This window comes from Nelusetta ayraudi, unplaced genomic scaffold (assembly GCF_046127955.1).
Source record: "Nelusetta ayraudi isolate G7.1 ecotype Tasmania unplaced genomic scaffold, CSIRO-AGI_Nayr_v1 ptg000031l, whole genome shotgun sequence".
In the NCBI taxonomy this organism is placed as follows: Eukaryota; Metazoa; Chordata; class Actinopteri; order Tetraodontiformes; family Monacanthidae; genus Nelusetta; species Nelusetta ayraudi.
The window spans coordinates 4,212,447-4,239,815 of NW_027466081.1; the positions used below are offsets into that span (position 1 = coordinate 4,212,447).

At 44.6% G+C, this 27,369-nt stretch overlaps 1 protein-coding gene across 13 annotated transcripts in view; it reads right to left on the reverse strand.

Annotated features, from left to right (window-relative positions):
- Positions 1 to 20: 20 nt before the first annotated feature.
- Positions 21 to 27,369, reverse strand: part of neb (nebulin) — a 60,456-nt gene continuing 33,107 nt past the window's right edge. For 4 of the 13 annotated variants that reach the window (XM_076030963.1, XM_076030950.1, XM_076030961.1 and 1 more), the window contains 50 exons: positions 27,158 to 27,265; positions 26,946 to 27,059; positions 26,652 to 26,849; positions 26,462 to 26,566; positions 26,272 to 26,376; positions 26,075 to 26,182; positions 25,722 to 25,829; positions 25,523 to 25,630; positions 25,294 to 25,398; positions 25,111 to 25,215; positions 24,910 to 25,008; positions 24,717 to 24,821; positions 24,507 to 24,611; positions 24,297 to 24,401; positions 24,084 to 24,188; positions 23,762 to 23,866; positions 23,570 to 23,674; positions 23,313 to 23,417; positions 22,978 to 23,082; positions 22,033 to 22,137; positions 20,890 to 20,991; positions 20,663 to 20,770; positions 20,467 to 20,571; positions 20,244 to 20,348; positions 19,833 to 19,937; positions 19,634 to 19,738; positions 18,968 to 19,078; positions 18,768 to 18,878; positions 18,558 to 18,659; positions 18,116 to 18,220; positions 17,580 to 17,669; positions 16,679 to 16,792; positions 16,481 to 16,585; positions 15,809 to 15,913; positions 14,856 to 14,960; positions 13,704 to 13,814; positions 12,125 to 12,235; positions 10,977 to 11,090; positions 10,789 to 10,893; positions 10,305 to 10,409; positions 9,932 to 10,036; positions 6,138 to 6,230; positions 5,597 to 5,689; positions 3,921 to 4,013; positions 3,332 to 3,439; positions 2,539 to 2,725; positions 1,384 to 1,476; positions 1,118 to 1,258; positions 927 to 1,030; positions 21 to 230 (listed from right to left, as the gene is read on the reverse strand). In XM_076030963.1, the coding sequence (XP_075887078.1) occupies positions 57 to 230; positions 927 to 1,030; positions 1,118 to 1,258; positions 1,384 to 1,476; positions 2,539 to 2,725; positions 3,332 to 3,439; positions 3,921 to 4,013; positions 5,597 to 5,689; positions 6,138 to 6,230; positions 9,932 to 10,036; positions 10,305 to 10,409; positions 10,789 to 10,893; positions 10,977 to 11,090; positions 12,125 to 12,235; positions 13,704 to 13,814; positions 14,856 to 14,960; positions 15,809 to 15,913; positions 16,481 to 16,585; positions 16,679 to 16,792; positions 17,580 to 17,669; positions 18,116 to 18,220; positions 18,558 to 18,659; positions 18,768 to 18,878; positions 18,968 to 19,078; positions 19,634 to 19,738; positions 19,833 to 19,937; positions 20,244 to 20,348; positions 20,467 to 20,571; positions 20,663 to 20,770; positions 20,890 to 20,991; positions 22,033 to 22,137; positions 22,978 to 23,082; positions 23,313 to 23,417; positions 23,570 to 23,674; positions 23,762 to 23,866; positions 24,084 to 24,188; positions 24,297 to 24,401; positions 24,507 to 24,611; positions 24,717 to 24,821; positions 24,910 to 25,008; positions 25,111 to 25,215; positions 25,294 to 25,398; positions 25,523 to 25,630; positions 25,722 to 25,829; positions 26,075 to 26,182; positions 26,272 to 26,376; positions 26,462 to 26,566; positions 26,652 to 26,849; positions 26,946 to 27,059; positions 27,158 to 27,265 (5,523 nt within the window). In that variant the 3' untranslated portion in view covers positions 21 to 56. Of the gene's footprint in view, positions 231 to 926; positions 1,031 to 1,117; positions 1,259 to 1,383; positions 1,477 to 2,538; positions 2,726 to 3,331; positions 3,440 to 3,920; positions 4,014 to 5,596; positions 5,690 to 6,137; positions 6,231 to 7,481; positions 7,879 to 8,437; positions 8,531 to 9,931; positions 10,037 to 10,304; positions 10,410 to 10,788; positions 10,894 to 10,976; positions 11,091 to 12,124; positions 12,236 to 13,703; positions 13,815 to 14,855; positions 14,961 to 15,808; positions 15,914 to 16,480; positions 16,586 to 16,678; positions 16,793 to 17,579; positions 17,670 to 18,115; positions 18,221 to 18,557; positions 18,660 to 18,767; positions 18,879 to 18,967; positions 19,079 to 19,633; positions 19,739 to 19,832; positions 19,938 to 20,243; positions 20,349 to 20,466; positions 20,572 to 20,662; positions 20,771 to 20,889; positions 20,992 to 22,032; positions 22,138 to 22,518; positions 22,621 to 22,977; positions 23,083 to 23,312; positions 23,418 to 23,569; positions 23,675 to 23,761; positions 23,867 to 24,083; positions 24,189 to 24,296; positions 24,402 to 24,506; positions 24,612 to 24,716; positions 24,822 to 24,909; positions 25,009 to 25,110; positions 25,216 to 25,293; positions 25,399 to 25,522; positions 25,631 to 25,721; positions 25,830 to 26,074; positions 26,183 to 26,271; positions 26,377 to 26,461; positions 26,567 to 26,651; positions 26,850 to 26,945; positions 27,060 to 27,157; positions 27,266 to 27,369 lie in introns of those variants that run through there. The other 9 variants (XM_076030952.1, XM_076030953.1, XM_076030957.1 and 6 more) reach the window with 9 other exon arrangements.

The following is a 27,369-nucleotide window of genomic DNA, read 5'->3' on the forward strand; positions in this document are numbered from 1 at the left end:
TTAAGCGGGTGGACTTGGGGGGGGGGGGGGGGGGGATAGGGGCGTTTTTTTTCCTTTTAGACGGCCTCGACGTAGTTGGCTGGCAGCATGCCGGTCTTGCCGGTGCGCTGCACGGTGCCGTACATCCAGCCCTCGTCGATGGACTGCACGTTGACGATGACGTCGCTGTCCTTGAAGGAGACCTCGTCGCTGTCGGCGGCCGCGTAGTCGTACATGGCGCGCACGGTCTTCTGCGGAGGGTCGGGGCGAGAGAGAGAGGGAGAGAGAGAGAGAGAGAGAGAGGATGCTGGGAGTTAGTGTCAGAAAGGAGGATTAGGTGATGGTTAATAATACAGAGAATCAATGAAAGATGAAAGGTGCCACACACACTCACACTCACACTGCCCACTCTTTGATGGGCCATCTCCATTGGCAGTGTTGGCTACATAAACTAGTTCAAAGTTCAGTTCACAAAAGTGATCTTGATCTTGATTGTTCTTTTATTTTTTTTCAATATGAAATTTCAACTTTATTCACGAAATTTCATCTTTTTCACATAGACTTTTTTTCCCCACAAAATATTGACTTTGTTCACAAAATTTCAACTTAAAACTTGAAATAAAAACTTCAACTCTCCTTGTGGCCCTAATCCTCTTTCTTAGTTTATCACTATGACAAGGGACCAATCAGATTTTTTTTTTACTACTGCCCGAATCCGGCAGAAAACGCTCAAAAACTGAAGGTGTGTCGCCACCATGTGGTGAGTGGCTGTATAACCCCGTGGTGTTTAATTCAACTGACGAGGCTGGAACGTTCACATTGATGTCCCTACGTCACTGGTGTTCATATTCTTCTTCCATTTCCTCGTTGCCTTCCGTATTTTTATTGGACAGTCCACAGCAGTAAGGAAGTTCACATTCCCACACAACTTTTGCGTTACTACTCACCCCAGTGGTGGAGGGGTGAGAGGGGACGGAGGAGACGGTGGTCTGCTGAGTGGCCACGGATGACGACCTCTGCTGCAGCTCCACGGTCTTGGCGTGCTGGTAACCTGAAAAGCACCAGAACCCCGGCGGGCAAACGTTCAGACCCAGCGGCGTCTGCGGGTGGCGCTCGTCCCCGGGTGCGAGTCCCTTACCGATGGAGGAGGTCATGAAGCCGTTGCTGTAGAGGGACAGGTGGTGGTCGGCGTCCTGGGACACCTCGGACTTCTCGTCAGCCTGGCCGCTCAGGGCGCTGGTGGAGCGGGAGTGCTCCTTGCTGCGGCGCTGGGCTTGCACTGTCGGGGGAAGAGGATGGAAAACATGGCCGTGACGTTGCAGCTGGATAACTGAGTCACAAGCCACGCATCAGGAGTGCAGATGGCTTGACAGCAGCAGGGTCAGCGGTTGTGTCTTTTCACACCTGACATCATGTGCAGACTCCTGGACTGGATGTTGTCCTCGGCCGGGTCGTAGTCGAACACGGAGCCGGGGTTTGTGCGCCACACGCGCAGATCTGCGGGGGATCAGAGTCCATCACAACAAGCAAAACAAGCACATCTTGACTGAAAACACAAAAAGGAAATCATACTAGACACTAAAATATCTCACCTATGTTTTCTAACAATGATGTGTATGCCTGATGTTTTATTGAACCCCCAAAGAGAAGAAAATCAGCCATTTGTGATGTCACAAAGGGCACTGGAACCTCCCTGACTCCTCTTCCATGTTTGTGACATCACAGTCTGGTATCTGGAACAAGACCTAAGTATGCTAAGTAAGCTAAGTATGCTACTTTCTACAATGTGTGTCTTCTTACAAATTTCTCCTTGCGATCAATAAAGTATCTATCTATCTATCTATCTATCTATCATCCATCCATCCATTCATCATCCATCCATATCATCCATCATCCATCCATCCATTCATCATCAATCCATCATCCATCCATCCATCCATCCATCCATTCATCATCCATCCATCCATTCATCATCCATCTATCTATCCATCCATCCATCATCCATCAACCACCATCCATCCATCCATCTATCCATCCACCCATCCATCCATCTATCTATCCATCCATTCATCATCCATCCATTCATCATCAATCCATCATCCATCCATCATCCATCCATCCATTCATCATCAATCCATCATCCATCCATCTATCCATCCATCCATTCATCATCCATCCATCTATCCATCCACCCATCCATCCATCTATCTATCCATCCATCCATCTATCCATCCACCCATCCATCCATCTATCTATCCATCCATCCATCATCCATCAACCACCATCCATCCATCCACCCATCCATCCATCTATCTATCCATCCATCCACCCATCCATCCATCTATCTATCCATCCACCCATTCATCATCCAGCCATCCATCCATCATCCATCCATCTGTCCGTCCATCCATCATCCATCATCCATCCATCCATCCATCATCTATCTATCTATCTATCTATCTATCTATCTATCTATCTATCCATCCATCCATCCATCCATCCATCCACCCATTCATCATCCATCCATCCATCCATCCATCCATCCATCTAACGGCGTACCAGTGATGGTCTCCTGGTCGTGCTCGATGGCGCGCCTCCTCTCCATCTCCACCACGCGCCTCTGGATGCCGCGGTAGCTGATGTCGCTGAAGTCCTGGGTGTTCTTCTTGACGCGGTCGATCACCGGGTCGGAGGTGGTGGGGGTGAAGCTGCCCTTGCTCTTCTCAAAGTCCTCGTGGTACCTGACCTGGAGGGCAGCGACGGACGGCACGCGGAGTTGGAAAAGGAAGTTTGGAGATGCTGGTTTAAGTTGAAGAAAAACTCCTACTAAGCCACAATAATTTCAAGTTTTCAGATTATAGCTATTAGAGTTTTAAGATTCTAATTATTTTATCGTGACAGTGTGGTTATGGTATTTTTTCCCCACAAAAAAACTTTATTTATCAGGAGTTTCACAGGTGGAATGCTAAAGTTTCACAAGTGACACAGTGATCTGTGGTTTTTAGAAATATAAAACCGAGATATACAAAACAACAACAGGAATAAAAAGCATACGAATTTACTCTTTAATGTTATTTTTAAATATATTTTACAATGATATGGTAATATAATCATCACTATTACAAATGTGGCCGATGCACATTATCATAATATTTTGTTTACTTCAACAATATTGAGATATTGCAATAATTGGATGGCTAATCATATCATGATAACGATTTTTTTGTGTGTTTTGACTTTTTATGGCAAATAAATATTTCCCTCCAGTGTCATAACATCTCAAATCTCTGCACAGTAAAAAATAAATAAAATAATATATATTTTTTAATAAACCGAGTAAACAAAGTCTTACTCCAGAGATGATGCGCTGGGTCTCCCTGACGCGCCTCATCTCAGGTGTGTCCAGAACGAAGGCGGCCTTGCCCTGGACCTGCTTGCGGAAGCTGTCCGAGTACAGCACCTAGTGGAACATCGGGGTCAGGACGAGAGGAGGAGGACGGAGAGGAAGAAAACGAGTGAGCATCTCAAAAGATCGGAGGGCGCCGTTAGCAACACAAAGGGAAACACACAGGAAGAGCTGAGGCGTGGATGAATTAGCCGACAGAGAGTTTTTTTTTTTTTTTTTTTTTTTTTCAGTATTAAGTCAAAAATAAAAGCGCCCCCCGGTGTTCGGTCAGAGGACAGCGGGGTGACGAGGATGAAGAGGAGTAGTTTTAAACAACAGGTGAGGTTAGCGCCGGCGATGGCCGCAGCTGGAGGTATTAAAAAAACACGTTCAAAGAAATAAAAAAATATATATACATAAAAAAAAGAGCGCAAGTGTGGGGAAATTAATACAATTAAGAGTAGCCGGGAGACAAGTCGGTTAGAAGAAGGGTTAACGGAGGAGGAGGAGAACGTCCACTCAGTGGGATATGTTCCCTCAGTAGCACTGCAGGTACCGAGCTAATGTTCTCTTGGTTCCTTTTGACCCGCTCCATCTCTGGAGTGAACACCACGGGCGTTCCCTTGGCGGAACTGTCTTTATACATGACCTATAGGACAGAAGCACAGCGCCCCCCAGGGGACAGTCAGACACTCTGGACCATTCACAGACCAACAGCTCCTATAGGACGGCTTTCAAAGACCCGGATCAAAGCCCTGCAAGGTCCCGTATTATACAAAACTCACTCTGCCAGCGCGTTGAGGCAACGAGTGCCTGTAGCGTGGCAGTGAACTGGAAAGTTTGTGCAGAAAACATTCCCCTTGTGATGTCACAGAGGGAACATATACCTCTCTAAGGTTTGTGACACCTCCAGACATGGTCCTGATCCGCCTTGCGGGAGCACCTTGTTTTAAGTGTGCGTCAGTTTTATCAGGGAGCTCATATCCACCAGGAGGCTATAAACAGTGGGCTAAATGCACTGTCTGCTATCTGATGTATCTGTTTTTGGATAATTGATCCCGTGAGGCTACTCAAGTCCACTCCGAAAAATAAATATGCGAAAATGTGCATAATATGGGACCTTTTCAACTGAACATACAGCTGAGAGAAATTCATCTCAGTGACGAGAAATTATTATTTATTTTTTTCACTGAGGAACCATTTGTTGCTTTTGTACGGAAGCGCATTGCTGCCACCCCAAAGAAAAAAAAAAAAAAAAACAGGGCTCATTATCACATTATAACTTGGAACTATCACGTTATAACGTGAAACTATCACGTTATAACGTCATTTCGTTGTAACGTTATCACGTTATTTTGTAAAAAAACTTCCACCCTGGCAGCATACTCCTGATGTGGATATCTCTAAGTCATGCCCACTTTTAAGCGTTTTAGAATGTCCCATCAGTATCACGTTATAACGTGAAAATTATCAGGAAATAACATCGTAGTTTCACGTTGTTACGTGATGATTTTCACGTTACAACGTGAAACTTTCACAAAATAACGTGAAAATTTATCACTTAAAAACATGATAGTTTCACGTTACGACGTGATACTGAGCTGTCACGTCCCCCCCCACCCCACCCCCTGCCCCCAGGGTGGCAGCAATGCGCTTCCGTACTTCAACAATGTGCTTCCGTACTTTTGGAAGCAGTGTCTTAGAAATTGGTCCTATAAGATGACTCATCCACAGGATCTCTGGCGTAGAAAACAAACACACCCCTCACGCTTTCGGCGGGAGATTTAGCAGTTTAGCACGCAGCAGCTAGACAGCTAGAAAAGAACATTATTTCAAAGAAAATAAATAAAGAGAAAGAAATATTAAATGAAGTAAGCTGGGCAACCAGTTAGATCTGCGAAAGACTGGACAGCTGCGCCCAAGAGGAAGGGCTTCACTCGGCATTAAGGTTCGACGGTGGAAGATTAAAGATGATTTGATTATAATAAGAAGAGCAGCAGGAAACCAGATGGGAATAAAGTGAAAGAGGAGGGGAAGCGTGGATGAAGATTAGGGCGGCATGAAGGTCAGAGAGGTGATGGTTGGCAGTGATGGAGCTCAGGGAACTGGGCAGAGTGGAGGAGGAGGAGAAGCGAGGGTGCTGATTGGCTGCCACCCACTCTAAACAGTTAGGAGCACACGGCGTGTTTTGTTGTTGTTTTTTTTTTTTTTCACTCTTTTTGTTTCCACTACCGAGCTGATGTGCTTCTGGGTTTCTCGGACCCGCTTCACCTCAGGGAGGTCCGGTATGGCCGTGGCTCTGCCCATAGAGTCCTTGTACTTTATCTGCCCGGTGCAGAGTTCGGGCGAAGAGAAGTGAAAAGAGCAAATCAGTGAGAGAGACATTCGCAGGGGAGCGGGAGGAGGAGTCACGGCAAAGCACAAATACAAACTAACAAACAAACAAACAAACAAACAAACAAACAAGGGACATGGAAAGACATGGAAAGACATGGAAACATGGAAACATGGAATGAGACGCCTGAGAAATGAAGAAGCAGGTTTTTATTTACTTTCGGAGACCCGGGCGAGTCTCGGCTACTGATATCTGCGTTTAGGCGGAGCGGATGCGACAATGAGGCGGTGGTGTGTTCGATGGTGATGAAGAGCGATGAAGAGTGAGGAGGAGGAGGATGGCTGTGGTGGACGGTTACTGGACGAAGGGTATAGGGGGTAGGGATTGGTGGGGTGGGGGGTAGGGTGGGAGGGGGGGGGGGTCACTCCAGCAGAGTACCGTGCTGATATTGAGCTGATTGCGTTTAACTCGCTCCATCTCTGGGGTCTCTGACACTGACGTGCCTTGTCCCACACCGGATTTGTACTGAAGCTTTGAGGAGGGGAGGGAGATAATACAAGTGAGTCAAATCCGGAAGCAACACAGTAACAAGCTGCACTTTAGGTAAAAAAAAAAAAAAAAAAAGAGGGAAAAAAAAGGAAAAAGCAGGGGGGAAATAAATCGGATTGTCGTGGAGGGAAAAGTGATTTTGTGAATTTTAAATTATTATCATTATTATATGATTATTTTTATAGCAATGGCTGCTATATAGGGATTTATGAAAGGTTGTTAGGATGGAGGACCAGCAAAATAAAGTGTTACGACACTGGGAGTAAAAAGTCAGAGGGCATTTTGAGAGTTAATCTTGTCAAAGGGGGACACAGCACTTTAGTTTTCCAACTACCGAGCTGATATTCTTCTGGGTTTCTCGGACCCGCTTCACCTCAGGCAGGTCTGGGACCGACGTGCCTTGACCCACCGCCTCCTTGTACTGAATCTGGAATTAATTCATTGATTCATATGAATGCTTTTTCATTACTTTATAAGGTTTTATGTGAAGTTAATTCCATTAAAATTCTTTAATTAGTCAAAAAAAAAAAAAAAAGAAGTGACGTAAGCATAGAAAAAGGGCGGAGGGGTTGTAGTTGGGAGTTTCAGGTGTGGTTGCACATTATGGATGGCTGAGTGGAGAGCCGTGCCAGTGTTCAGCTCTGCACACTCAGGTTGTAAGGTTTTGTTTTGAATGCTATTAAAATGAGAAATAAAGCTTGAAAGACTTCAGTAAAATAAGAGAAATACATTAGACATGACATTTTTCTCAGGTTTAAAATCAAGTCATCAACCAGGGCTTTTTTTTTCACATGGAGAATGGAGGCGGTGACGACAAAAATTGGTCATCGGGCAGGGAAACATGAGCAGGGGGTGGGGGGGGTGTTTAGACTGGATTTAAAGGGGAGGAAACGGATGGAGGGATCACTCCAGTTTAGTTTTCCTCTACCGAGCTGATATTCTTCTGGGTTTCTCGGACCCGCTTCACCTCGGGGAGGTCTGGGACCGCCGTGCCTTGACCCACTGCCTCCTTGTAACGAATCTGTTCGTCGCACGAGTCACACAGGGACAGGGTTTGAGACGGAGACGAAACACAAAGCGAGGACACTGACGAGCTCATCCATCCACTCAAAACAACACACAGTGAGGAAACATTAATGCTGACACACAAACACCAACACCAACTTTTAGTTGGGTGATAATATGGTTATAAACTATGATGATGATTAAAAAAAAAACTTAAATTCAAACTTCACTCAAAAAAAAAAAAAACGAATCTACATGGTGTTGCGTTAATGAGCTAAGTTGTAATTTGCGGCTCCGTATTTGATGGGCTTCTGTTTTAAGGTGATGTGCGTTTAAGCATTGAAATGAACAATGTGGACAGCGGGATTATGATAACACCAAAAAAACCAAGAGGAACTTGTCAAAATGCTGATCTTCAGGAGGGAGGGGGGAATGAACGTCAGAGGTCAACGGGGTCAGCGGTGATGCGTTTGGGGTGCAAAGGGGGAACAGGATAAAGGGCCACTGCAGTCTGCAGTCTTTTTTGCTCTACCGCGCTGATGTTCTTCTGGGTTTCTCGGACCCGCTTCACCTCGGGGAGGTCTGGGACCGAGGTGCCTTGACCCACTGCCTCCTTGTACTGAATCTGAATCATCGCATAAGGCGCAGAGTGAGACAGGGACAAATACAGTGGCAGTGCGCACTGAGGACGCAGACACGTCGATCCATTCACAACAACAACAACATACTACTGAAATTAGATTCATAGTCAGTTAATATTAGATCATGTTTAAGCCTTTAGTTGAGATTTGGTTGTGAAATGAGTGTTTTTTTTCTTCTTCTTGAAACTAGATGATTCAAAAAGCAGGTTCACTCCTGTTAATTTGGTGTCATGGTGAAAATGTAATTTGTGGTCAATTGATGTAATTGCTGGCTGAACTTTGACCTAGACGGTTGGGGATATAAGTTGTGTCACTGAGAGTGTGATTTTCAGCATCAGCTTTACCAGTTGTTGCCTATTTAACATATTTAAAATTATACAGAAAATATTTGAAAAGAGAAATTGATAGTTATTGTTAGGGTCACAGAACATGGGATTTTGGTAAAGAATGGCGTGGAAATTTCGTGATGAAGTGATGATTTAAAAGTTGGATGTAAAGGTAGAAAACGGATGGAGGGATCACTCCAGTTTAGTTTTCCTCTACCGAGCTGATATTCTTCTGGGTTTCTCGGACCCGCTTCACCTCGGGGAGGTCTGGGACCGCCGTGCCTTGACCCACTGCCTCCTTGTACTGAATCTGTTCGTTGCACAAGTCACACAGGGACAGGAGTTGAGACGGAGACGAAACACACACAGAGGACACTGACGAGTTCATCCATCCATCCAATCAAAACATTAATGCTGACAGGAAGTGCACACACACAAACACTGACCATTCATAACGTTCAACAATATATTGTTGTTGTTTCAACATCCATACTGTCAATGGTAAAGGTGGATCTTTTTAATTGTATGGAAGAGGATTAGTGCCACAAGAAAAGAAAAAATATTCAGATAGTTTTTTTTTCCAAGTATCCAATTTGAGAATAAAGTTGAAATTTCAAGATTAAGGTAAAAAAATTTGACAATAAAGTAGACGTAAAAAGACGAAATTTCGTGAATAAAATGGAAATTCTGCAAATAATGTCAACGTGAAGTAAGTCAAAATGACGAGAATAAAGTCGAAAGGCTCTGCGCGATAGTCTAGTGGAGCACTTCTGTTTTCACCAGTTTCCTGATTACTGTGGGTAACTGGGTTAATCCACCATCCATCGAGTCATTCAACTTAAAACTCGATATGAAAACTTAAATAAAAATCTCCTTCCTGTAATATTCTTTTTCTCTTCTTGTGGCCCTAATCCTCTTTCGTATAATTGGGTGGTAATTATTATTATCATTTATTTTTTATTTTTTTTTACTGTAGATGAATTTTCATGAGGGAGGCAATCCTGACTTGGACCAAAAAGGGGAGGGTGTCTATTAATAAATGCTGGGTTTTATGGTTGTCATTTGAGGGGATTACATGTCAGGAAAAAGGTCGCCGGATTGGCGACAGAGGGGCAGAGATGGAGGGAGGACGTGTGGCGAGGAACACGGTGGAGGGCAGGGTCACTCTGCCGAGCGAGTACCATGCTAACGTTGCGCTGGTTGCGTTTTACTCTGTCCACCTCCGGCGGGTCGGGCAAAGCTGTCCCCGCTCCTAAATCCTCTTTGTATTGGATCTTTTTGCACGGGGGAGGAGTGAAAGCAGTGAGCAGCCGTCAGCCAGAGTCTCAGCATTGCTTCACCAAGACTCTGGCTCTTTGATTTATATCTATAGACAAAACAGCTTTTCTCCACATTGCACACTGAGAGCAAAATGGGCCACATGTATAAAAAAAAAAAGGAAAAAAAGGAGAACGCACAAAAACAAACAGTACAAAGTATCTAAGAGCACACAAGCTTGGCGAAAACAAGTTAAAACGCTGCAAAATAAAACTTTTTTCAGGGATTAGTTGCGTCGATTAAAGTGGTTAAAGGTTAAAAACTTGAAATCTATTTGGTCCAAAAAAAGGGCTGCATATCAGGGTTTGTTAAAGAGGAGGGATAAAGTCAAGAATAAATAATGTTAAATGTTAAGAATATGTCAAAATAAATAAATATGTCACGCAGTAGATACCAAGCTGAAATTCTTTGTATTCTCTTTAACGCGAAGCATTTCAGGGGTGTCGTTTAAAGCAGACACTTTGCCCTTTATGTTTTTTAGGTCAATCTTGTAAAGATGCTACAAGGAAGAAACAAAAAAAGAACACAAGTGCAGTTAAAACCCTTCAGCAAAAAGAGAGACGGAAACATACAACAGATGGCTCCTAACTTCTGCTCAAGGTTTTCTACTCAAGTCAAAATACATTCCACTTACAACAGTATATATATAAAGTATTAAATATAATACTTTAAATTCAGACAAGGGGACAAACAGAGATGCTGTTCTGCTTCTGCGAGAGACAAACTTGTTCGGCGGAAGGAAGCGCGCTTCCTGGTGTTCTACTCACAGTGCTGAAGTTCTTCTGGTTCTCACGGACTCTCTGCATCTCCGGAGTGTCCAGCACGGGCACATAGTGGGACATGGTCTTCTCAGCTTCCTCCCTGTATTTTTTCTGGTAGCACAAAAAAAAGATTCCAAAGGTTTTAGGTTGGTGCTAGGGATGCAAATTATCGGTTAATTCATTAATCGTTGGTCGATTGACCTTATCGATCGATTCACGATTAATTGATAAGCGGCGATCCTCTGACTTTAAGTTGACTTCTAATGGGTCACATTTTAACTTAAGGGGTTACTTTTTTATCTTGTTCTAGGCATACAGGTATACACCACGCCATTTAACAATAAAAACCCTGTGTAAAAAAATGTTCAATTAATTGCGACTAATTACATTTAATTGATTAAATTCTTATTCGACAATTAATCAATAATCGATTAATTGCAGATTCACAGAAAACGGGTTTCATTTTTCCCAGGAAGCGTCTCCTCGGTACCTGGCTGACGATGTTCTTCATCTGCTGAGCGTGGATGATGTCCGGGGTGTCGATGACGGTGGTGTAGCTAGCCCGGTCCATCTCAGCGGTCTGCTTGTACTTGGTCTACAGAAGATGGCAAAAATGCGTCACGCCGATGCTTCTTCCGATGGCGTAAAAACCGCAACCCGCATCCGTACGAGTCAGACCTGGCTGAGGATGTCGGTGGCGTTCCTGGCCCTCATGAAGTCGGGGGTGTCCGTGGCCAGAGCCAGCATTCCCTTGCCCTTGATCTCCTGCTCCAGCGACTTCTTGTACTCTCTCTGGAAAATGTCACAGGTGAGATTGTTATAGCCAGAGGGACAATAAAAAGAATTTCCGTCATTTCAAGGAATGTATAGAGTGTGACAGGGGAAGGCGGCAGAACCTGGAGGAATGTCAGAGAAAGAAGGTTAGAAGAAATGAACACGTCGGCTATATGGAGGGCAGAAGTTGATCAGTTGGAAGTTAAAGTTAAGTGTGTTTTGGTGAACCCATGTGTTCTTTTTTTTTTTTAATTCATCAAAAAAACATTTTCACTGAATCAATCTAACATGCATTCCAAACGTCAACCTCTTATCCTCCCAGAGAATTGCTTCATTTATCTATTTAATAATTATTGAAATTTTCTCAGATTTCTCTTAGGTTGGGTTTTTATGCATTTTGTTTTCCTGCCTCTAAACCCATACGTGGTCAAATCTATGGGAGAGGATTAGGGCCACAAGAAGAGAAAAAATTAAGATCGATTTTTTTTTTCAAGAATAAACTTGAAATTTTGATTGAATTTCACTTTTTTTTTTAAAGTCTACTTTATTCACGAAATTTCAACTTAAACTCGAAATGAAAACTTAAAAATAAAAATCTCCTACTTGTAATATTTATTTCTCTTCTTGTGGCCCTAATCCTCTTTGGTACAAATCACTGTAAACTCTGGACTACTACAAAATAAAGGACATACCACATGGGGGGGAAAAAATTGCACACTTTGGGAAGGTTGATTTTTGGAATATTTTAGTAATACATGGGTAAATTATGGGGGAAAAAAACCTTAAAAAGTTAAATCTACATTGGTAAGAATGTTTTAGACACCAGGGAGGCGTAGAAAAGGGGGGATGGCTGGAAAATTAGTGATGTCACAAAGCGGGGACAGGGAAGCAAACTCAGCATTTGCCCTTTTAGGATGAAGGTGAAGCTCGGTTAAGAGGGGGTTGAAAGGTGATTCAGCGGGATGTTGCACCGGGGAGCAGGTTTGGTGGGACGGCACTCGGCACACTCGGGAGCGTGAACCGGCTTTTTTCGGCTCTTCAGTCTGTCGTACCTCGCACAGGATGTGAGTGGCATTCCTTGCTCTCAAAAGCTCCGGAGTTTCCTCCAGTACAGTAAGCCCTTTACCCTTCACTCCCTCTTCTAGATCCCTCCTGTACTCTCTCTACAGGAAGAACGACAAGAGACACTGCAGAGAAGGGGCACACAGGGCAGGCCGGGCAGAGGCACGCGGAACACATGGTACAGTGGGCGAGCGCGGAGGCCGGCTCCGTCGGCTCAAAGTCACCAAAGCACCTGCGGCCGTGGCAGATTCACGCCACTGCCGTCTGCCGTGACGGGAAACTGTCACGGGTTTTACAAGGCGTTGGTGACTTTGGCAATGAGTCCTGATAAGAAGCAAGGTCAATCACATGTATTCGTGAACAACGTGGGAACAACGTGACACAAGACAGATTTCCTTTCCCGTCGGAACAACATGGACACATAATTGAAATTCATGTAAGTCCATGCAGTCATGCAGGCTATGTTAGCAAACTAGGGGTCGTCTCGCGGTTGCATTCGTGTCTAGAGGTCAAAGGTCCCATGTTGTCTTCGTTTTCAGATTTTTTTTTTTTTTATTGTTTGTTTTTGTTTATTACAGTGGAGCAGATAAGTACAGCAAAAGACCTTATAGGTCCTCATAAAAAAAACCCAAACATATTTAACCCTCTGTTTGCAGCCTATAGCCTCCGACTCAAACTGCTGCTTTGCTGGACCTTCCGCATGTTTGGATGGTCTGAGAGGGTGGAGCCACTTCCTGGCTGAGATTGTTGTCACTAACTAACTTTGGGACAGGTACCAAGGTCCTCTGTGACATCACAAAGGGATGTTTTCTAGAACTGCTTGTTTTAACACACACTTTTACCCTTTAAAATATTTCTTAATATCTAAAATTCTAATATTGACATTAATTGCCTGTATATTTATTAATATATTTAGCTAATACTTGTAATTAAATATAGTATTTCCCTCTATATCTGTATTGTGTTGGGGGGGCATATGTTGACAGTGTGAAGCGTCGGTAGCCGACTCAGATTGTTTATTTGGATTTCCTCTTATGTCCTGATTGCTGTTGTCTTCAGATTAAGGCCTCGAGTCCTCCAATCAGACCCTCTTTGTGCATTTATATGTGGAATTATGTGATGCCTTGCGTATGCCTGATGAAGGTGGGAAAGATGGAAATGTTGCTATGACAACGAAGTAAAGGATAGACATCTCTCATGTCTTTGGGGGTTGGCATACTAGAAACATAGTAATGTTTCCAACATTACATTTTGCACAATATGGGACCTTTAAGACGAGAAACAAAACAAAACACTAACACTGAGCATCCTAATACCTGGAGGATACAAGAAGGGTAATTATTTGTATTATTGTTAGCTCACAACTTGTAGTTGTAGGGACTCAAGCAAAAACACCATGTGATAATTAAACCTTATAGGTAACAAGAGTCAATAAAGGAAAACACTTTTGGGGCTCAGGGGAGATGGGAGGGTCCAGGTTGAGAGGTGGACTTAGTGTGATTACGGAAACAGGAGTGAGGCAGGTAGGGGGAAAGTCATGGGGGGGGAATTAATTGTCCTTCAAATTACCTCACTGGCTATTTTGGTGGCGTGTCTGACATGCAGCATGGCGGGCGTGACCTCCAAGCCTGAGAGGTTCTTGCCCCTCATGGACTCCTCAAAGTCCCTCTTATAGTCTTTCTATCCGATGCAGACATGAAGACAGGGGACAGACAGAGCTCATGTAGACACATGCAAGCAGTGCAGGTTCCTCAATCTGGCTGGCTGGAGACACCTGTTGTTGTTGTTGCTGTTGTTGTTGTTGTTTTTAACCTGCTATATGAGTACAAAATGTCATCATACACGTGACGAATAAGCCGAAGGAGTCGTTAAGACTCTGGGATAAAGGTGTTCCTTTGCAATCCTTGAAGCAAAACATTCAAATGTTTTTTTAACACTAACAAAAAGACACAAGACAAACCCTGCGCAAGCTAGCAACAATCAACAGACAGGATTCAATTAAACGTGGACACGTTTTGCTTTGCTCTCAGCTATTTTCTCTCAAGAAGTGACTACAAGGAACTTTCAGTTTGCGGTAGATTCTGGCGCCCCCTTTGGACACAAATGACGGCGACGTCAGTGCTTGCTGTTGTTCGTGCTGGCAATGCTAATTGCACATTGATAGAAAGGACTACCGACAATCACAGTGACTATTTTTGTACATACAATAAGTTAGAACCCCCCCTGTGAAGCATTTTTGTGGTCAATGCTTACGAGAGTTGTGTAGAGCTACCAGTTGATTTGAATCAATGATGTCAACATTTTGTAGCTATGTTACATCATGTCATATCATTACGGTAAAAATCCTACAGCAAGCTATGGCTCGGTAGCAAAGAGCAAGTGGAAAATACAGAAGATCTGTAATTACCATGACACAATTTCACGAACACTTTCAAGTTCCTCAAAGTCACTTTGGTGGAGCAAGTTGTGGTAAAAAAACATGAAGAAAGCTGGACTGTAAGAGTTGAATCTGATGATCCAGTCGCAGCCTCAATTGGACTAAATAGAGGCATGGTCAAATTCTTCTAAAACAGACAGTACGCTACAACTTATGAGCACGTAACAAGACGCATCACAGTAAAGGTTAATAAGCAGACTGTACACATTTCCCACAGATTTTGGGAAAGGCTGAAGAAAAAGAAGAAGAAGAAGAAGAAGAAGAAGAAGAAGAAGAGTCTTTACCTGGCTCTGCATGTGCTGGGCCTCTTTAGCGGACACATATGTGGGCGTCTCAAAGTCCAGCATGGCCTTGCCCTTCTCTTTCTCATACTTCTCCTTGTACTTCACCTGCAGAAGAGCCACGCAAATCAAACAGCAAGTCTCCAACAGAGGGTTCACATTATTATCCTCCAAGTATTGGGAATACTTTAAATGTACTGCCTCTCAGTTAACAGGCAGGTTGCTTTATGTATCTGGAATGGGATGTACTGTCATCAGTGTTGTTGGGATTACTCTTTAAAAGTAATCCAATTACTGATTACTGATTACTACTTCAAAGTAATCTAATTACTTCTTTAATTGCTTTGTTTCATAAGTAATTAATTACTAATTACTTTAGCTAAAAAAAGATACAGTAACAGTTGAGAACGTCTTGTTTCCTGCACATGACGTACAACGAACCACAGCATTCTTTGATTTAGACGAGATGAAATCAAAATATTTTGTATTTCCAGCTACAAACGAAATTGCTGTTTTTTTTTTCTAAATTTCAGAGTTTTTGCAGTTAATAAGACATTTTCAGCTTGCAAAATATTTCAGAAAAGTAATGAAATCATTACTTGATAAAGTAATTACGTTACAATCACCACAATTTGCCACGGTAATCCCGTTACATTACTCCGTGACTCAAAAAGCACTTTGGTCACAGTCGTGGATTACTTAGTAATAGATTACTCAAATAATAGATTACTCAAATAACAACAATCTGTTTATATCTAAATTAATGATGTCATTTTCAAAACACAAATAGCATCAAACCAAAGCATTTATTCAAAGAAAACAAGTCGTAAGCCTGCCTGCCTTCATTTAGTGTTAAATTAACTCAACACCAACTCGCCCAAACGCACAGCTACGCGACGTGTGGGTGGTTTAACGTCACGCTACGTCTGTTCACGCCCGGCGATGGTGTCACTTACGTTGCTCTGAAGCTCAGAGGCCTCCTTGTGGTGGAGCTGCTCTGGCGTGTCGGGAATCATATGGTAGTGACCCTTACTCTCCTCAAATTTCTTCTTGTAGCGGTACTAAGGGGGAATTTCCAGTCAAGCAACACAGCTCAGCACAGCAGTAGAGGAACGCGTGGAATTTTTCTCCTGCTCTTTGCGACAACGTTTTTGGGACAGTGGTAGGAAATGAAGGTGCGAGCGTGAAATGCTGATGATGTGTTAAGATGAATTTTTTGTTTTTCTTGTTTTTTTGTTTTTTTTTAATGGTGGCTACGTTTTTAGGGGATTTTCATGAAGTGGATGGAATTTTGCGCGAAGCGGTTACTGATAAAACATTAAACAAGGGACATGGACTGAACTCAGGTGAGGGAGGAGAAGTTACAGGAGGTGAGGTCAGCATGGAAAGGTCAAAGGAGGTGAGAGGGGAGGGGTAAGGATCACTACCAGATGATGGACTTTGCTACGATGGAGTGCATAAACCCGTGAGGGGATCAATGGCTTGTTACTGCGTTATGTGGGGGTGGTGGGTGGAAACGGCGAGGCCGGGATGCGCTTCGGCGAGCCACAGGGGGGCGCACCGAAACCCGACCGCCAGCGGTGAGGGAAGGGGGGGGCGGGTTAAGAGGGAGGATGGTGAGATCTTACTTGGCTGGACAGCTTGCTGGTGCTCAGGCTGTGCTGCATGGACAGAGACTCTGCCATGTCGGTCACAGGCTTGTGGAGCTTCTTCAGGTCGCCCTTGTACTTCACCTGCACGTGGACACGGGAGCGGACACAGAATTCCCCGCACGCGTGAATTAATGAATTGAACCTTTTTTTAACGTGAAATTTGAGAACACGTACCTCACTAGCCAACGTGTTGGCATCCTTCAACGTCTGGTAAATCTTACTCTCCTTAAGGTCATATTGTGGTCTCTTTCCTTTCACCTCCTTGTCAAACTTCTCCTTATACTTCACCTATTTGGATTGGACATGTGAGAGAGTCAGCACGTGAAACACATTCCTAAACTGGAAGAAAGAAGAAAATCTAACCAGGTGTCTGTATAGAAATATTTTCAATTTGAAAATGTGTCTCAGTGTTACGCTATAATTAGTCGCCAAAGTGACGATGATTGATCAGAAGCTAAATTGGTTCAGTTTATTTGGCCACTAAAATCAACAGAGCACCTTCTTAGTCTTTGAAGAGAAAATTAATAAGAGATTGAGTCATGATCAACAAAAAACAGGTGGCGAAAAAAATTCTCAACCTCTTAATAAAATTTCTGTTTCGCAAGACTGCTGGCACTTGACTTTGTTCATGCATCTTGAGTGAATCCATTCTGACCTTCATGCTAGTGTGAACATCTCATGAGCATTGCGGCCGGTGCTCAAAAAAAAATAAAAAAGATGAGTTTTTGGTGCACAAAATTATAAGAATTCCATGATATTTCACATTGACAGTTGTAAATAATGCAGCAAAAGCAGCGATGCGGTACTGAGCAAAAAAGCCACTGCATGTCAGCCAGCAAAGCGCAGAGAGTGCAGATGATGTAACACCAGGAAAATTTGGTTTGCAAGTCCAATCATAACACGATTTGGTGAACTGGACCCTTCACCCACCCTCAAAGCCCACACATTAATGTAAAACAAGTTGGTGGAATCTTGCAGTAACAACCACAAAAACCAATGACGAGGAAACAGAGGGACGGAAGGAGACAAGACAAATAGTGACAGCCCTCGGATTCAGGGCAACAAATCTCCTTACATCACTAGTCAGGGCACTCATTTTCTTAATGTGGCGCATCTGGGGAGTATCATAGGAAGCGGCTCCGTGGAGGGAGGGCTTGGCCTCCACCTACAAAGCGCAGTGAGATGGAAGGATGAGAACAGGCACAAAACTGGGACATCATGGAAGGAGAGAGGAGGAGGAAGAGGAGGAGGAGGAGAGATGAGAGAGTGGTGAAGCACAGGAGGACAGGGCAGAAGAGTTAGGAGCGACAGGCCAAGAGATGGATGTGGCACACAGAGAGTGACATGAGCAGTTAAACATGAACAGATTGGATGGGCGATGGGGGATGGCAGTGGAGGCTCTACAGGACAGCTGCTAACTTGTTAAGTTAGATCTATGCAACTGAGGCTAAGCTTCTACTGCAGCAACGCTGGTCTGCAAGGATCAGCTCGCAACAATGCCACCTAGCCACTGATTTTGTTTTCCCTGGAGGCCCGTTGGAACGAGTACAAATCCGGTGGCCCGGTGGTCTCCGACGTGGCAGATGGTTTGGCGGTCGGGTTTCGGCGTACCTGGCTGGTCAGCTTCGACACCTCGGTGGCCAGAGCGATGTCTGGGCGGTGGGCCAGAGAGCCTCCGCGGCTGGCCTCCTCGCGGGCCTTGTCACGGTAGCCGATCTGACGGGGGGGGGGACGGTGTGAGCAAACGTGCATTTTTGTGTTTTCATTCTTGGTTGTAAAGCTAGAATATCAAGCAGGGTCCTGCTGTCTAGAGACACGGGGGATATTTATTTGCCAGAATATTGATATTTTATCCCATAAATTCAAAGTTTTCCATCAGAATTAAGAATTTTTTGTCTTATAACCCACAATTTTTTATCTGAATTTTGTGAAATAATAATATAAGTCAACATTCTGTCTCTACCTCACTTGGACGAATTTGGCTCTACCTAACCCAATATGTAACCGTGGATTTGAGTCAAACTGTGTTTGAATGCGCTAGTGGTCTGCCTACATCACTGATGAGTTTGGTAGCCTGAGTGGCCTTCCTGATGTCGGGACGGTCGGCCACGGTGGTGTAGTGCAGGCTGGCTTTAGCGTCCTTCTTGTAGGAAACCTGTGAACCGAAAAGCAAACAGAACATGAAAGCGTCAACATGCAAACTGTCCAAAGACGAAAAAAATACAGAAATTACAACACAACGTCACACAGTGGCGACACTCACGTTGCTCTGGCTCTTGGCCACGTCCATGGCGTGCTTCACGTCGGGCGGAACGATCATCTGGTTGTAGATGGACTTGCCCTTTTCCTTCTCAAACTTTGCTTTGTACACTTTCTGCAACGGGAGGGAGGAGCGTTGTGAGACGTCGAGGGGCGACAGAGATCTGTGCGCTCGTCCGGACGTTGAACGTGTGGCAGCTTTACCCCGCTGACGAGCTTGTTGATCTCCTTGCTGTGGACGGTGTCCCGGGTCTGCGGCAGGGTGGTGAAGGAGCCGGACTGCATGTCCTTCTTGCTGGCCTCTTTGTACTTGCTCTGGAGATGGAAGGAATGCCATTCAGAAATTGGCGCACGGGGGTGAAACGTGTTTATTTAAAATTAGGGCTGTCGGTCGATACATTTTTTTTTAATCGCGATTAATCGCAGAGAGTCCTGCATTAACTCGCGATTAATCGCAAAGTGATTGCAAATTCTTTTGAGGTATTTTCAAGCCATGATTGCATTTGTCAATTGCGGTATTTTATCTTTTATATTAAGTGAACCAGATTCTCTGGTGTTTCTTTGAGTGACTTCCTGTCCAGCTTGACGTGGATCGCTTGCGGTTCGCGCACAAAATAGACCAGGCGACGAAACGATGGCTGCGCGGCGCGAGCCGCTTCGAGTTTGGCGTGAACAAGGGCGCCGAAAGGAAGAACAGGACGGCTGCGGGTGGCGCACGATCTTCACGGCGCTTCCGCCTCTGGTGTGAACCAGGCGTTAGTCGCGCGTTAAAAAAAATTGTGCCGTTAAAAGGAGTTCGACAGCCCTATTTAAAATGTAAAAAATGAATTAATAAATAAATTGAAACAAAGTGAAATGGTTGACATTCACCTCTGAGGCCAGAGTGCGCACGGCCTTGGCGTGCAGGATCTGAGGAGTGTCCTTGACGGGCACGTAGTGGCCCTTTTCCTTCTCGTACTTCTCTTTATATTTCACCTGCAGGGCGGCATAAACACATAGACACATCAGAAAAGCAATTTGCTTATTTTTTCTTACAGCATGCGGACGGTAAAAAGACAGAGAGACTCACCGTGCTGGCCATTTCATTGTTCTTCAAAGCCAGGACGGTAAACTTGTCATCGACCACTGGGATCACGCAGCCCTTCATCATTTCCTTGTCATACTTGTACTCGACCTGTGGGCCAAATGATGAATAAGATAAAAAAGATGTTAGGATAAGAAGTGGCATACATTTAGACAGGGAGTAAAGGAGAAACACTATTTAAAAAGGGATTCAAACAGTACAGTTTGTCCTTTTGGCAGGAAGCACTTGGTTCCACTTGCTGTAAAAACAGAACGGAGGCAAGTAAATCGCACAGTTCCTATTGGCCCAGGAACCTCATTTGTGCTCTGCTTGATTATATTCATCCCACCATGGAATAGTTACTGAGTTATTACCAAAGCGTTACATTTTGACATGGTTCCATCCCTACTGTCTTACATCACTCTGCTGCAGGGTATTCTTGGCAGCGTTGAGGAAGTCGGGTCTGTCCGAAGTCCAGATCCACTTGTTCTTGGTGGCCTCGTACTTCTTCTTGTAGTCCAGCTGCAACCAGCAGGAGAGAACGGTGTTATGTCAAGTACCGGTACGTGTTGTTTCCATTATGTAACGAAGGAAACGAACACCGTTGTGTTTTCTTGATTCTGCCGTTCAGGACACTTACATTGGTGATGTTCTTGTAGGCCTCCTTGGCAGCACGGATCTCATGAGCCTCAGGGTCCATGTTGATCTGGGCTTTGCACCTCTCGTACACCTCTTTGTATTTCAGCTGCGCAACAAATCACAAAAGGAATATTTCACCTTCCGATTTCCTGCCACGTTGAACGTGAACTCATCTGCGGCGGCAGAGTTCGACTCACGGTGCTGGTGATGTCTTTGACCTTCTTCATGTGCTGCTGGTATGGAGTGTCGTAAGGCAGGGTGTAGCCCTTGGCCTTGGTTTTGTTGTATTCCATCTTGTAGACGATCTAAGAGGGGTGGAGTTGGGGGATCACGTTCACAAGATTTATTAAAATACATGGCTAAGGTTCTTCAACTCAAATATTAATTTTGATGGGAGAAAAAAAAGACATGCTCAGAAACTTACGTCACTGATTTTCTTGCTGCGCTTGTGAGTCTCATACTCTGGGGTGTCCAGAATAGAGGTGAACTTGTCCTTGGCCCGCTCATACTGCTCCCTGTACTTCCACTGATTGAGGAGTGATTGGAGAAGCAAGTTAGAGTCTGTCGTGATCAAGTTGCTGGTTTAACTGTGTGTTTTCTGCTTGTGTGCGTCCTGACAACCAGTGTCAGGTAAAGACAAAAAATGTCCAAGAAAATAAAAGTTCATGTTAAATTTTGGTCATGGAATTGAATCAACAAAGATTCATTTTACTTCATGGGTAAAATGAACTATTAACACTATTAAAAAAAAAAATAAAAAAAAAAAAGCTGACAACAAACAAAAATTTGCTTTAAATTCAAGTTCTTTAAATTTTCTTGGGCAGCTTTTGGTGATGAAAAAGTGATGGTTGGTTAATGTTAAATGTTAAAATGCACCAGGCATAGCATCACGAGAAAGCATGCATTGCAAACATGGTAAAGGTGTTAATTTCCAGGTGAAAATGAAGAGGAAGATGTGTTACGACAGTCGGTCATGTTGGTCTGCAGTGTCCAGCAGTCCATCTCAAATATTACCCACTGACTTTTTTTTTTAACTAAATAAAGAAAAGAACTGGTTAATAAAGAGGCAATACTAGAGAAGACAGACAGGGTCAAAATACTGCTATACGTTAAAGCTAACGACAAAAATAAACTGTTGATTAAGACTATTAAATGCTATGAATGTGTTATAAGAGACTACTCACTACTGTGGAGGCTACGACTAGGTTGCGCTATTTTACAGCAACTTACAGGAGCTCTGGCACTGCATTCGGCAGGTTAAATGTTTTTGTGATCAATGAGACATTAGGTGATTTGGGAACATGAAATAGGTCAAAGGGACATGACGACATGTATGATTGGATTCTTCAGTTTATTTGCCGGTCTGGATGGAGTTGGAGAGTTGCTATGAGATGAGCGAGTGATGGGATGAACATCTGTCCACAAACAGCAGAGATCATGAATTTTTTTCAGTTTTCTCTTCGTTTCGTTTTCTTTAAAGCAACAAAAATTATTTTTTTTTAAAAAGTCTGCTGGTTCGTGGACGGGTCAACGGATGATTCAACACCCGCTGCAGCTGCTTGTTTACCTTGCTGCCCATGGTGGTGGAGAAAAGGGCTGTGAGGATGTCGGGCCGGCGCAGCTCGTTGCAGCCGCTCCTTAGCATGTCCCTCGCTTTGGACTTATACCTCGCCTGTGCACGCAAAACAACAAGGCAACACACGCACACACGGCATGCCGCCGATGAGAAACCACGCTGATGCTCTGTGCCTTCAAAGTGACTGGAACTATCTTCCGCACTCTAATGATGACTTGACATGTCAATTTGTTTTTTTGTTTTTTTTAAAGTCGTCTCTTCGACGGCACAGACGCTAACGAGCCCTGCGCACTCAAGACTCAAAGTTCCAGCTGCTGATTCGTCAGCCTGCGCGGGACAAATAGAGAGAACGGTTATGTCATGCGCAGACGGCAGCCGGCAGGTCTGCGGAGGACCCCATGCACCAGTGTCAGAGGTCCGGAGGTGGCGGAGGCGGCAGCGGGCGAGGTCCGACAAGGTGCTCCCCCTGGTGTTTACCTGGCTCATCTTCCTGTTCTCCCTGGCCAGCTGGTACCTAGGATCGTCTGTGGTAATGGTAAACTTATCCTTGTTCTTCTCATAGCTTGCTCTGTAGGACCTCTGCTCAGAAGGTCAGAAGGCGATTAAAGACAAAGCTCCGGAGAAATGACGTTAACTGATTTTTATGCGGTCACAGTTTTCCAGAGGGAAAAAAAAAAATAATGAAGAAACGATGGAGAGCAGATAGGTTCAAAAGCTGTGCAGCTATAGAAAAAAAGGCAGGTTATAAACACAGTGGGCAACAATTTTACAGATTCAACGCGTCCTTTTAAAAAGGTGCTATATGGCAATGCTAAGAAAGAGGAATATCTCATTATTAACAGGTTGTTTTTGTACAACAACTGTGCACAAATGTATGGTTTTCTGACATTCATTGATTTTCAGAGCAACTGAACGGAAACAGATGAATCGACTCACGTTGTTGATGAGGCAGGAGGCGTTCTTGGCAGCCTGGAAGAACGGCGTGTCGGAGGTGTATTTGAAGTTGCCTCTGTTCTTCTCAAAGGAAGCTTTGTAGAGTCTCTGTTGTGGGAAAAAAAAGACAAGAAACTGCATTTAGTTACCCGTGTTGCGAAACAGTGTTTCCCATTTAAATGAAGCAGGTCAGGACAAAGACGGTAAAGATCATTTTAATATTATGTGCGTTGTCGGCATAATGTTATATTACTGAGTTGGAACTCTTTGAGGTGCATTTCAATTGTATGAAAAGTGCTCTACGAATGAAATCTCATTTGATTTGACTACATTCTCACCTCGCTGTACAGTGTCTTGTTCTTCTCGGCCTGCACCAGCTCAGGCGTGTCCCACACGAAGCAGCCCATGCCCTTCAGCCAATCCAGGTCCTCTTTGTACTTGACCTAAAAGGGGGGCGTAAAAATATTAAAGGTAAATAAAATCTCTCTTTTTTTATTTTCACAACTGTTAGACTTACTTCAGACGTCCCTCAACTGCCTGCGGGTCAACACACAAACATAAAAAAATCCACAATGTAATACAAAAAAGCACTCACGCTGCTGATATTGTCGTTGGCAATTCTACTGAAGAAGAACTCGGGGCGGTCGGGGATGGACTTCCAGGTACCGAGAGAGTTGATGTACTTCTCCCTGTATTTGACCTGAGTGGTTGAGGAGACAGAGACGGGTGAGTGCAAGAAAAAAAGATAACAGTGGACAAAACCGTGGTGTCATTTCGAAGCGCTGACCTCGCTGATGTCGTCAGTGACCCTGCGGTGGTAGGTGATGTCCAGAGCGTCCTTGACCGTGTGGTAGCGGCCCTTGGAGAGCTCAAAGGTCTCTTTGTAACGTAGCTGAAGGCACGGAGGAAAAAAAAAAAAATGCATTTTACAAAAATGCGCAGACTTGCAGCTCTCACGAGTGTCTTCTTGAGGAAATGCGAGTTTTTCCAGCAATATCTAGGCATGCATTCAATAAGAATGAAAGTTATAAAAATCTGCACGATGACAACGATGTATGAGTGTTTTGTTGTCGTGACCTGCTCCTCGCCTAACAGGTCAATGCACTCACGTCACTGGACTGGAAGTAGGCTTTCTTGGAGCGGATCAGGAGAGGCGTGTCGGCGATGGCAGTGTATCTGTGCTTCATCTTCTCATACTGCTCTTTGTATTTGTTCTGATGGGGGGGGGAAACAATTTAGAACAACAGTAAGATATGAAAACAATCTGTTTTTTTTACTTCTAGTAAATAGCACAAACCGCAGCAGAAGGACAGAAGACTTACGTCGCTGTAGACGACTTTCATTCTTCTTGCGAGTCCCAGGTTTGGCGTGTCAGCTTCGGGGGTATAGTGAGCCCTCTCCTTCGCCGCCAAGTCTGTGTAAATGTACTGTTGGGGCACACACACACACACACGCAATGAAAGGACGATCGGGTGAAGAGGATCGGCTGGCGTCAAGCAAACGGTCGACATGTTGCGTCGGCACAAACTTGCTTTGTTAGTGAGCTGCTGGGCCCACTTGGCCCTCTGGATGTCCAGAGCGTTGGCTGGGGTGGAGACTTTAGACATTTCCATCTTGCTGTGGGATTTGTAAATGATCTGCGAGAGGACAGGCACAAAAAAATAGTTAAGAAGTTGTCCAAATAGAAATGCCATGTTTTCTGAGCCATTCATGAAATTTTGTGCTCAAAGACGTCGACTCACGTTGCTCATGTGCGACTTCAGCTCAGTGACGCGGTTGTACTCTGGCGTGTCCAGGACCACCGAGAAGTTAGCCAGGTTCTTCTTTGCCTCCACTGGGTAGCTCACCTAGAAATATAATAGAAAGCAATTACTGCAGCGACACTGAAATGAATGCAGAGAAATTATTCTAGTATAAAGTGTCCCATTCTCTTACCCTCTGCTTGGTAATGTTGCGCACGTGGACCATCTCTGGCGTGTCATACAGGAAGCAGCCCAGGCCTCTCAGCCACATCAGATCCTCTTTGTATTTCAGCTGAAAGCGGACGGAATATTTAGACGTCTCAAACAAACAAACAAACAAACAAAAAAAAGTGCAACAAAAGCTGAGCTCCTCGCGAGTCTCCGTCTCACGCACCTCGCTGGTGATCTCGTTGACGTGGTAGCAGTGCATCAGCTGGGGCGTGATGGGGAGAGAGATCAGCTGGCCGCGGGTGTTGTTGTATTTCTCTCTGTACCACAGCTGGACAAGACAAGAGAGTGCAGCGTTAACATCCAATCAAGAAAAGCGAGTCGATGAGCGGCGGTGAGAATGCTGTACGTCGCTGAGGTGATCCTGGTTCATCTTGACTTGTCTGATGTCGGGGGTGTCATAGGTGGTGTGGATTTTGTCCTTTTGCTTGTGATAATCCTCCCGATACAGGCGCTGAGGGAGGGGAAGGAGACGTGGCGTGACAATGGAGAATTTTCCGTATTTGTAATCTTGTCAAGAACACCAAAAAGTCACTTCAACCTCCGACCTGAACTCAGCCACGGCCCAGTGATCTTACCTCATTGCAGATCTTGTGAGCCTTCCTGGAGTTGACAAAGTTGACGCCCTCAGGGTGAAGGGAGTAACACTTAGCCTTGGTCATCTCGTAGGCCTCCTTGTACTTCACCTGTGTAGATAAAGCGATACATAATCAAACAAATGCATTAAATAAAAACACTCAAGGGAACATCAATATTATCAGATGCCGGTGGACTTACGCTGCTGGCGACAGTGCTGTTCAGCTTGACCTGCTTGATGAGTGGCGTGTCGCTGGACAGGGAGTAACCAGTGGCCATGGAGTTCTTGTTGGCCTCCTTGTAAATGTTCTGATTAAGAGGTAAAGACAAAAGTGGAATCAATTCAACGGGATGCCATTTACCTGCACAGAAAACCAAACTCAAAGATTTGATTGAAACACCTAAAAATAATAAGACAATTTTGTTTAAATTTAATACAAAAGATAAGTAAAATATGTCTTTAGCCTTTAACTTTATTCGTGCATGCCACAGGACCTTGGCATGTTCTATTTGGTCAACTTAAACTGTCGTTTTGCCGGTCACAGTTATCTTACATCACTCTGAATGTAGTTAGCCAGGCGTGCCCTCTGCGTGTCAATGGTCACGGAAGGAGCGGTGTTGGTGCCCTTGATGTTGACGTTGTAGTCGGAACGATAGTGCAGCTGCAGAAAGAAAGGAAGAAAGGAAGGAAAAAGGTGACGAACAAGGACTGCAATACGGCGACAACCGTTAAAGACAACAAGTCACTCACATCGCTCAGGTTCACGGCGTTCTGCTTGGCCGTCTCGTACACGGGGGTGTCGGTCACCACTGAGTAATCCTTGAAGGCCTCGACGCCTTTGGCTCTGTACTTGTTCTGAAATGAAAGCGGAGGAGTGTCACCGTTTGCTCCGGTTGTCAGCAGGTAGGTTTTTCATGTCCGGGAAGGTGAGGGTAGTTACATCGCTCTGCAGGTCGCCGGCATGCTTGACGCGCAGAATCTCCGGAGTGTCCCAGGCGTAGCAGCCGATACCCTTCAGCCAGTTCAGGTCGTCCTTGTAGAAGATCTGCAGAGGGCCGCGGAAAACAGACAAGATTAGTCGACGTGCGAGGGGAAAAAATGGAAACGTTAATCGCAGTGTAGCTACTCACGTCACTGAGCTGCTCGTTGACCTTGCGCGCCTGCACGTACACCTGCATGTCGGGGAGGCAAATCCACTGGTGCAGGTACTTGCGGTAGTTGATGCCGCTGACAGTGGACTGGGTGTTGCGAGCGGACAGGATCTCCAGCATGTCTGGTGGGATGTGGTTCTTGGCCTTGTTCTTCTCGTAAGACTCTTTGTACAGACGCTACAGGCGAGGGACACAAAGCAAAAAAAATAACTATTTGCCAGACACAAGTTTCATGTGTGAATGTCTCAGAGTTGCATCTGTGACGTAACTCACATCCAGGACCAGCTTGCCGGCTTTGACGCAGCGAGCTGTGGAGGGATCGTCCTCGAGAGACTTGGGCAGACTGTAGAGGGACTTGAACTTCTCATAGTCCTCCTTGTACTTCACCTGATGGAAGGAGAGGAGCCAATATTTGCATTTGCATTTATTCAAGGCTCGATTTAATTAGTGGAATGAAAAGAGCGAAAACTCGAAGGTGAACTCACGCCGCTGAGGATGATCTTCTGAGTCTTGGCGTGCTGCAGGGCGTGCGAGTCGTGCGGAATGTGGTAGCTCTTGGCCTTGATTTTGTCCCAGGCAGAGGTGTAGTTTTTCTGTTGACGGAGGACGAGAACACGGTCAAAATGTGTCTTGGGAACATAAAAAGTGCCCCAATCTTATCACAGTTTAAAATGCAGACGTGGTGATAATCACTTAC